The sequence below is a fragment of the Ostrea edulis genome, chromosome 5 (genome assembly GCF_947568905.1).
Source record: "Ostrea edulis chromosome 5, xbOstEdul1.1, whole genome shotgun sequence".
NCBI lineage: Eukaryota > Metazoa > Mollusca > Bivalvia > Ostreida > Ostreidae > Ostrea > Ostrea edulis.
This window is the reverse complement of record NC_079168.1, coordinates 12,151,753-12,162,705: the sequence shown is the minus strand read 5'-3', so window position 1 is coordinate 12,162,705 and position 10,953 is coordinate 12,151,753. Positions and strand designations below refer to the sequence as shown.

Genomic DNA, 10,953 nt, shown 5'->3' with positions numbered 1-10,953 from the left:
ATAAATGGATGGATTTGACAACAGGCATCAATGAATTCTGTTGATGCTGCTGTAGATCTGTGGGCTGGGTGGTTATTCATATTCCCCTTGTTCTCCACCTCTGAGCTTGTATTTTATGTTCATACAATGTAAATAAACTTTCGCGCACCATATGTACGTGCGTGCATGGAATGAAAACTTGGTTTACACCCCTGAGTAAAGTTACCTGTCTTTTGAGGTAAATATAGTAGATGGTATGCAATATTACAGTGTTATGGTATTCAATGTATAAAGAAAGAATTACAAACAATTTTGAATTAATAATGATGAAAGTGAAGTGGATCTTAACATGAGAAACTGGCTTTTTTGCACTTTAGACTTTTTTTGAGGAGTTATCTGTCCTAGGTAGAAATAAAAAAAATCTAAAAGTATGTGCAGTAAATGATTATTTTTATTTCGTATTTTCATGAAGAGAAAGTGTATGTAATTTTGTACCAAAAGATTTGTATGAAAATAAAATTTCTTTCAAAAATATTTTGATAAAACATGCTCTTCTTTAATGTAAATTCTAGGTGAAATAAATCAAGCAGTACTCAGTACTCAAAATTATAAAATATTCATTTGGTGGATTATTTTTATTTGATGAACCCTTCAAAATGATACCATGATTACAAAAACCCCTCCATCCATTTATTAGATATGAAATATGGTCGTTATACATTGAATGCCTTAAATCAATATTACTTAAAATCATTATATCAGAATGTGATTCTAAAATAATTTTCAAAACACTGGCAGGTCCAAACTTCTGTGTGCCTCCATTTGCTTGGTATACCCGGGAAAGTCGTTAAACCCCGATCCGGATTACCAATATGTGCACTATAGAATGGCGAAGAAAGACCCGAGAAACATTAATTATCTCAGGCATTTATATCCAAATAGATTTATCTGAATATTCTTGAATAGACATTGATGTGCCAAACTGCAGTAAGAATGCATGGTATTAGGGTTTTCAAATAGTTTAGAAGCCGCTGTCAACCTTTTCTTTAAAAAAAAAAAAAGGGGGGGGGTAAATGAAATGTACCGAATTCTTTGTTACCGATAGCTTTAACTATATATCCGATATATTCCTAAATAATCGATCTACGCAAGAAAAACCATAGTATTTCTTTTACATGTATTTGTATATGCTTCGTCTATAAATCACGGTTTGGTTTTTATGCATCGCACAATTTAGTGCTTTGTTGATTATCAATGGTTCGGTGGTAGAACATTGAGGCCGTGGGCCGATTCAGAACACATTCCATTCTGTCGAATTCTATGCAATAATGACATATTTCTTCCTCAATACTAACACCTGGCTTATCGCGTTATCGATTTCTTACGTGGGCATGTGTCATAGTCCATACCCAGAGGCATACCCACGGGGCTACCTTATCCAGTGGACACCCAAAAACATAAGTGCCATAAACAGATTTTCAGATAAGAGAAAAATTGCCCCGGAAAATATTGCAGAAAGCCGGCTATGATTATTACAACGGGTCACGTGGCTACTCAACAGAGAGTTGGATTAAAGGGGTGTTAAATTGCCGATATATTTGCTGGTCATACGTAAAGCTGTGCAATCATTCATTAGATTTTGCAGTTTGGATTAAGGAGATCGATTGTGTGTAGAAGAGCATTAAATCCATTTGTCGACATCTCCAACGTAAGTACACCTATTCTACTTCCTTAATTACACAGGAAAAAGAAGTGTTAAATATTCGAATAATTCGGACGGTTCAAGGCTTGTTTATATCAACAATAAACAAGCTGTGCTATTTCTCCCACAGCTGTGATTTTCAAGCCAAAGAGATTGCATTCCTTTTCTATATATAAAAAAGTACATCGCCTGTTACACGTGTGAGCCGAGAAGCGTAAATATGAAGGGTTTTATTTGAAAGAGCTTCTAGTTTGTATTTTGTAATAACATGCTGGGTGTTTTTTAAATCATGTATAGCTAATCTTAGCTACTTGCGTTCGTTCTGTGCGGGCGGTAATACTTACCAGTATGAATGGAGCTATTACGCAAAGAAAGCTACGAATGTATATTCACATGACACATGCTACCAGAAAACCTTTTGGGCACTACTAACAAGATACTTGAACAAGTGAGTCGAAGTTCATGTTTCGTGTGAAATACTTAATCGCACTTGGTGAATGTTGTTGGGATTATTATAGTGCATGTAAAACATGTTGGAAGTGAACTGCAGCAGCCGAACAAGAAACGTCATGCAACAGTGATAATTTTTGATGCATTTCATTCAAACAGAGAATGCAAGTACGGTTTTTCTGTGTACCGTGAGCATATTTAGTCACAATTAACTGTCAGAGGTCAAAAATTAAAATACACCGCGATTAAACTCTGACAGTCCGATAGGGTCCATTAATTAAGAAAAGATATTTTATAATGCTTAAAAAAATATTTCTCGAAACATGGAAAAGTGAATGCTGTTCTAACACGGTTTCATTGTGACAATAGAGCCCACTTCTTATCGTCTTTGGATTTATCTGAATAACGATGAATTCACGAGGACTGTCTAAACACTACTTAATGATAGGGGCCATAATTAACTGTCTATTTATTTAAATTTATGGCCTACAATAAATCGTCTTCGTGAATACCCAGTCTTGGAGGAGACACGGGTCATAATCAACTGGTAATCTTTTGATGATGAATTCAAACTAGCCATAATATGGATTCAGCATAACTGTTCAATCAATATCGATAATTAGGAGTTTTGACGTCCAGACTTCATTTACGTAGATATAATTACCGTGGTGTCTTTTCGTTGAGTCTCGCTTCCCGACTAGATTCGTTATTAAAAAAAAGCCCCCCCCAAAACCTACTCCCCAAATCAATTAACAACTGTATTCGCACAAGGCACCCATGGGGCCTACAATTTGGATCGATATTGACGAGAGCTCAAACAGCACCATGTACAGGATTTCCTTAATAAGGAAGTAAATCTTTAATATATCTGAACAGTGGGGTGGGGGTGGTTAAATCTTATAACGGAACAAGACAGGGGTAAATTTTACATCTGAACAAGGCAGTATATTTGAACAAGCCAAAGGAAATATTTGAGGTCTGCCCAATACAAATCGTATGCATTAGAATCCAGACGCGGGAAGTGAGAGGTGAAATACGACCTGGTTAGAATTGTCAACACGATACATCATATTTAGGTAGCTGTTTCAAGCTCTAAATCACACGAGAAGTGCATCATTCATCTTCACAGCTCACGAAGAGTATAGCTTCTCTTGACAGCCGAATTACACATTTATCAAGAGTTGAAAGGGGGGGGGGTTGTTATAAAATGAAAATCTAACTCGCATGCGAACTCAGGTGGTGGTATCAGAATATGGTATTTGTCGAAGACTCAAACACAAAAAATACATTTCTCAAATAATGTTTAAAGCAAAATTCACGATTGATCAATGGGATATTTTCGTGCAAAGGAACTATCTTCCGATTCCTAACCTTCACTTCTGGAAGTAATGACTTGGCTGTTATGTATTTTTCATAAACACTACAATTAAATAACTACGTATCTCACGGCAGAGAAATATTAGAAATATCTGCTTCGTCCATCCACTCATTCCTGCAGAGGAAGAAAGAGAGCGTGGCTTTTGACGTTTATATTATTGTGTTTCACTGAAGGCGAAACTCCATGTAAATCAAGTTGGGCTAGGTCCGTTGACAAGTATATAGGATTTTGTAGGAGGAGGTTATGGCAAGAAATTGACAGAGGATATTTAATACTAATCAACCTTTCTTGTTATTTACAGTGTTATTTGAATCTTTCACATAAAGGATGGCGATGGTAACGCACAATGGACAAACTATCGGCATAGCGGAATACGTCTCTCTTATTATTGAAACGGCGAGGAAAATAATCGAAAAGGAACAACGAGAAAAGGCGATTTTGGATAAAAGTGGACTTTCACTAGCCAGCGCGGACGCTCCAGAAGACAGGTCCACTAGCATCGAATCAGAAATACCAAAAGAAATGGAAGAAACTACGCCAAACTCCTTAGGTAAGTTTTTCAAGTAGATCGATTTCAATATATGATCAAATTGTGTTAGTCATTGCCTGACACGTCCTATGTATTTATGCCCGTTATCATTGCAAACGTACAATTCAACTAATGTTCAAATCGTGTCGACCATTTTAGATAAAATATCACACCTCCCAGTTAAATAAATTACAAAAAACTCGCTAGAACGCGATAGTTGGGTTATTACAGATAAATGGATTTTTAAAGAGTGCATCAAAGCATTCGTTACTGTTAATTACACAGCGTCTTGAATACAGAGGGTCGGAAACAACGTACATTACAGCTCTATTTTAAGTTAATTGTCCAGGCAGAGCAACATCGGAATCCCTCTGGAAAAGATAGCCTTTTATGGTGAAACTGGGATTAAATCTCAGTGTGTCTAGTGTTGTATTCAGCCACCCAGGAGAAGAGAAAACACATTTATTGACGCTCATTCCGGATCGGAATCAAACATTTGATCAGCTAACGATTTTTTATGTCATCATGATAAGATTGTTCAAATCAAATGAAATGTACATCCATTCTAATGTTAAAACAGGAGTTGCGTCTATTTCTGAAATAAACTAAAATTCAATGGTAATTTTATATTCAATGTTAATTGATCATTGTGTTGTAGACACAAATTCAGTGATGTTACGTTTGCCGGATGGAACTCTTCAATCAATGGAAGATTACATCATCGGAATTATAAAAGATGCCAGTAGTCAGTTAGAAAATGAGCGCCAAAATGCAAGCACCTCAGCAGACGACACTCTAGATCAATCAGCAGCAGATGAAAACCTACAGACACCTTCCAAAACTGCAACTAACAATACATGTGAAAAAGACTCCACACGTAATTTAATAAGCAGCTTCAAATTTCTGTCTTATCTGCATAAGTAATGGATTTCCCCCCTACTATGCTGAAGAAGACACTATGTAATCTTATTTAATTTTGTGAAGGAGAAAGCATTTCATAATTCCATGATGAATTAAATTTGTGCAATCTTTATCTCTGTAGTAAAGGCAGCAACACCCAAAACATCTAGTCAAAGATCAGGCGCTGTATCAAAAGTCCTCAGTCGGATCTTTAAGGTACCTCAAAATACATGGAACGCAGTGTGGTTTTTAAGTGTAGCTATATGTCTCACAATATTATCTGTTTTAATGTTATTGAAGTAAAAGTTCTTAAGACCATCTTGTAAATGAATGTGTTTGTTCATATTGTACAAAAAGTACATTGTCCATGTAGTCCTTTTATATGTTACTATATTTAAAAAACATCCTTGTGTGTGTGTGCCTATATATATATATATATATCTATATACCAACACTCACACACACAGAGTCATGCACTGATCTGATGCACAATTAATTTATAAGAAGATACATTGATAGAATAAGATATTCATCTTGCCTTTTGGATATCCTTTCAGAATAAAAAAAAAAACAACTAAAAAAGGCAGATAAAAAAATACTTATATTATAATGTAGACTGTAATGCACATGATAGAAGACTTTGAATCCGTGGAACTAAAGTTAAACTACAACATTCTATGCTTCTTTACAGCGAAGTAAAACAAAAGAAAAGGAGAAAGCAAACGAGGGAATTATCAATGGATTTGACGATTCCCGGGCACCAGACAGAGGTATCTAATTAATCTCTCTTTGACAGGGATGAAAATCAATACACGAGAACGGATTTATTTTTCACTGTCATCCATTTGTACTCTCAACTTGCTCATTATACCAGCGTCTGTTTTTTCTATGTGACAAAAAAGGAATTATGGGAAATGCCAGACTATACAATTTGTATGGCATCTTAAGTATACTTAATCTTGATCTTGTATGCAGAGTTTGGATTGTTTTGAATTTTGCTAACATTTAAAGATTTTTTGAAGGGGCAGGGGAGCAACATTTCTTAACACAATACTGAAAAAATGTGTGCATCTCAGCTAGTAAAAATGCATTTCATTTAATTTACATTTCAATATATTTACTGCATCACATCAGATATTATACTCAAATTAATATTAAAACTTTTTACCTCTTTTCATATACATTTTGTACATGCATTCTATTCTTTAAACGTTCTCTTATTCTATACATAATTAATTTATCAGATGATATCATTATTCATTTTGATGATGCAGTACAACATCATATTGATTTTTGTTCACTAGCAACTTGTGAATTACAACAAAATGCACTTAATATAAATAAAGTCAAAATTGCAAATAACTATAAGCCATTATTCCATAAAAATATAATGAAAAATAGCACTACAGTACATATTCCTATCTTAATTTGTCTGATATCTGCCAACTTCAACCAAACTTGTAAGAAACACAAGGTGCTAGAAATTGATTTTTGTTGATTGTGCTGACGTTAATGTTCACACAATTACTCGAGAAATATCACTTTTTTGGGGTAAATTAAAGGATTTGTGATAGATTTGGTCTTCACATCACATTTTTCATATTGGCTTGTAGATTATCGCTGTCTTGCATTGATTAAAATTTTTGCACGTGGTCTCCGATAATGGGAGATCTCGTGTTAAAATCAATCCCACAGTGCATGTACTTTGTACATTAAGAAGGGAAAGATCCCTAGTGATCATGGTATGCTCATAAATACATCAATATGCAATTAAATATAGGAAAAATTGGTACATTTTTTGCAAATACCATCCCATACATTAGTGTGTATCAAACATTCATCATAATTACCCATTCCAAACTAGAAAAGAATTTTTGAAAAGAGGTAGGCGATTCAGCCTCAGGATTTTATTATGTAAAAGGACGGTTTTCTTATTGCTGTACAGCATCACCAAAGTCCACAGGTTTTCTCTCCATTACATTCAATGTTGAATGTAGTGCAACGGTTAAAAACTCTGTGGGTTCCGACAATGGATCAGTAGGTAGTTGTAAAAAGAAGGGGGAGGGGGGGGGTTGAGTTAGCTATCCCCCCACCCCCACCCCAACCATAATTCTATGTAGGCATGCCCAGTCTCCATAAACACCTTCTGTAAAATGAACCTACATGTACTACAATGGATTCCTTATTAAATATGAGGAATTTATTAATGCGTAATTAATTTAGTGAAAAGCACCACTTCTGAAATAAAATTACTCACTTTTTTTATTTTGCTGAAATACATGTAAGCATGCACTCCTGCATGATCAACAGACCACTCATGAATTCATGCTTGTCATGATTTTGACGTCTACAAGTCATTTCACGAGATTAAGTACTCAAGTAAAACAGGAAATCTACAGTTTGCCTTATAACTCAGAATGACTTATTTTTCAGCCACAGAAGAAAAGAAGTCCCCCTCCAAATCTGAACCGTGTTCATACAACAGTGTTCACAGTGACGAAATCACTGCCCATACTCAGACAGAAAACCATGAATCTCCAAACAAAGACAATAAACAAATTCCCAAAGGAAAAGGCAAACTCAAAAAGAAGAACTCGCTCAGGAACATGCTGTCCTGCTTCTCTTCCAAGGCGACTCAGGCAGACTGATCTGATTCCTGCCAACTCTTGATTGTCTGGATAAAATCTCAAATTGAAATCGGTCTAAAAATCTCACGTATGACTTGATAACAAATCAGATGGGTATCAAAATCAACTACTTTGGATTCTGAAACCTGCAATATTTAACTATCGTGGAGAATATTTGAAATTCTTACGATTGATTTTCAAATACTCGTACAAGAAATGGGATACTTTTCTGTGAATATACATGTTTTTGTGCCATTTGGAATGGATTAGTTACCATAGTTACCTGTAAACGTGGCATGAATCCTCAGAATGTTTCCTACGGAATGGACTTCAGAAAATGAAAATTGGTGAGGCCAAATAAAAAAATATGTGTGGTTCCAGTTACCCAATCATCCCTAGTTTTTACCCTTGACCCTAAACTTTTTTTGACTATTTCCAAAATCAATTGCCGTGTTTTGCCAAATATAATGCACACTTTTTTCAAGATTTTCTTCTATGAGAAGGGATGCATAATATATACCACTATACATATAGGTTTTTGACCCGTTTTCATTCATAGCCAATATATAGATACCACTAAAATGCTAAGCTGTAAACACTTACTACAGGCCATCTAACATTAGACAGGGTGACTTAGAACTAAAGAGTGCTTACATAAACAACAGTGCAAATTTCAGGTTGTTTGAATATACTGAGCAATCACCCTCCCATCGTTGGTTACCCACGGGTGCTTCTATTCGATTATCTCCATCATCATATGAGGGAGTGTGAGTGGACTCAAAACCGTGGTTTGCAACGATGTCACCCTCCTTATTTTTGAAAAAGTTGGATAGATTTGAAAACTTGGAAGGGCTTGAAAACAGTACTCTGGTTGAAATATCATTTCCTACTTTCATGTTTAAAAACATGAATTTGGCAATTGCACTGATTTTTTCTCTCTAATTTTTTTATTTGAAATATATATATAAGAATTGTCAAAACTAGGGTGATCCCTACCAATTTTGATAGGTATATATATCACACCATATATAAATGGTACATACAAAGAGGTGAAAGTAAAAGAAAATTGTGTTTCCATCTAAAATCTATCATTAAAAAAATAAATTAAAAAATAAAATAAAACCCTTACCTACCTACCCTATTTTTCATGGGAGTGTAACCGGAATCACACACATTATTTTATTTGGCATGACCAAAAAATATGAAAAATTGTACATTGCATAGTGAAAGTTCGTTCTTACTATTGAACAGAATGTTACCATTGCACTTGGCCAATTTCAGCTGGATTACAGTTCCGAGGATTTCAGAAATCCACAAGGCCATTTCCTCATTCAGATGTATTGTGATATGACTATACATGCATCGTAACGAATTATTGTTAGTGGTCATATAACAATTTATATTATTGTGAATTTGCGAAATGACAAATGTTAGATCATAGTCGAATATGACGAAATGTAAATTGTGTCAAGTTTAGACAATATTTAATTATAAAAGCTGACAATTTATAAATAGCAATACATGTACTGAATTGAATACAACTGTCATTTTTTTCTTCCAATTTTGATTTTCGTGTAAATAGATTTATTTAAGGGTCGTGTAGGAATTCCTCATTGCCAAACTGTGAAGGCCTGTGTAATTGGGAGCATGTATGTTTAAAAGTATGGAAGCCGAACTCTGTAAAAACTGTATGTTTTATTTTTTATATCGATGTGAAAAATGAACACTTAATGTGCATAACATTGTTGAATATCTGACATTTTCACAAGTTGATATAATAATAATTGACTGTTGTCAATTTCTCTACTGTTTTGTTTTCATGTTTTATCTACAGAAAGACTTTCTGCCTGGGTGCTTTTATTCGATGTGCATGGATAGTTTATGTGGTTCCTAAGCAAAGTTTGCATCCAGCTCATGCATGATCATTATTAAACCATGGAGTGAATGTATTGCATTTAATTGATAAAAAAACCCACCCATCTACAATGTATGTCTTATTCAAGTTTGCAGATAAGAAATATCTTTATTGCGAATTTGTAGGAGAAAGGGGTTAAAGATATTTAAAAATCTGTTTGAAATTGCATTTCTCAATCTCATTCAGTAAAAGTTTGTTCAGATCAATTGTGTTATTTACATATACCATACTGTCTTTGTTTGCCCACTGCTTTTCAGGTCATTTACAATACTGCAAATTTACAAATACGAAAATGTCAGTTGCAATAAATATATTATTTGTACTTTTGAATTTAAACATTGGAATTAAAGGTCTGAAAGTTCTGAGGTATTCTTTGATGTCCCTTTCATTTGAGGTGCTGCAAACAATGGATTTTTAAAAATCTGATTGAGGAAGTGACCACCATGTGTAATACAGTGATTAATTGCTTATGGCAAAGTGCTGTAACTGTGTTTTACACAAGTGAACCAATTTGTCATTTAATGGATATTGCAATGAAAGTTTTCGCTGTATAACACACAAACTTTTGAATTAAGAATTTCACAGAAAGTGAATTTCTGAAATAACTATTTATATCTGAAAATCAGTATATGCACCCAGGGGTGCATGAGCCGAGTTGCATGGGATACATTGTAAAGTCAGGAATGATGTGGCATATTTATAATTGTAAAGAACTAATTTCAGTTTTAAACTTTTCGAGTTACTGTCCAGAAACCATATTTGTCTGAAGTTTTCAATCTATATTCGGTCACTGTGACTTTGACCTTTGTTCTCCAAAATCAATAGGGGCCTTGCTTTGATGGTATCCAACAATATATCCAAGTATCATTTGATTCGGATTTAAACTTTCTGAGTTATCATCCAGAAACCAAATATTTCTGAAATTTCATTCTATATTTGGTCACTGTGACCTTGACCTTTGATCTATTTTCTCCAAAATCAATAGGGGTCTTCCTTACCTGGTGCATAACAATATCTGTAAGTATCATTTGATTCGGATTTAAACGTTCTGAGTTATCATCCGGAAACCAAATATTTCTGAAATTTTCATTCTAAATTCGGTCACTGTGACCTTGACCTTTGACCTATTTTCTCTAAAATCAATAGGGGTCTTCCTTACCTGGTACCCAACAATATATCAAAGTTTCATTTGAATCGGAGTTATCATCCAGAAACCAAATTTTTCTGAAATTTTCATTCTATTTTCGGTCACTGTGACCTTGACCTTTGTTCTCCAAAATCAATAGGAGTCTTCCTTACCTGGTACCCAACAATATATCAAAGTTTCATTTGATTCGGATTTAAACTATCGGAGTTATCATCCAGAAACCAAATTTTTCTGAAATTTTCATTCTATTTTCGGTCACTGTGGCCTTGACCTTTGTTCTCCAAAATCAATAGGGGTCTTCCTTACCTGGTACCCAACAATATATC

General features: G+C 34.6%; 1 protein-coding gene across 4 annotated transcripts; it reads left to right on the top strand.

Moving 5' to 3' along the window:
- Positions 1-1,205: 1,205 nt before the first annotated feature.
- Positions 1,206-9,842, top strand: LOC125651837 (hepatoma-derived growth factor-related protein 2-like). Of its 4 annotated transcripts, none has more exons than XM_048880635.2 (6): positions 1,206-1,687; positions 3,811-4,059; positions 4,697-4,915; positions 5,081-5,154; positions 5,630-5,708; positions 7,372-9,842. In XM_048880635.2, the coding sequence occupies exons 2-6, from the start codon at positions 3,837-3,839 to the stop codon at positions 7,584-7,586; spliced, it is 810 nt and encodes a 269-aa protein (XP_048736592.1). In that variant the 5' UTR covers positions 1,206-1,687; positions 3,811-3,836; the 3' UTR covers positions 7,587-9,842. The 4 variants fall into 4 exon arrangements, with proteins under 4 accessions (XP_048736592.1, XP_048736595.1, XP_056022670.1 ...); XM_048880638.2 differs by lacking the exon at positions 1,206-1,687 and adding an exon at positions 1,882-2,129; XM_056166695.1 differs by lacking the exon at positions 1,206-1,687 and adding an exon at positions 1,882-2,299.
- The last annotated feature ends 1,111 nt before the right edge of the window (positions 9,843-10,953 follow it).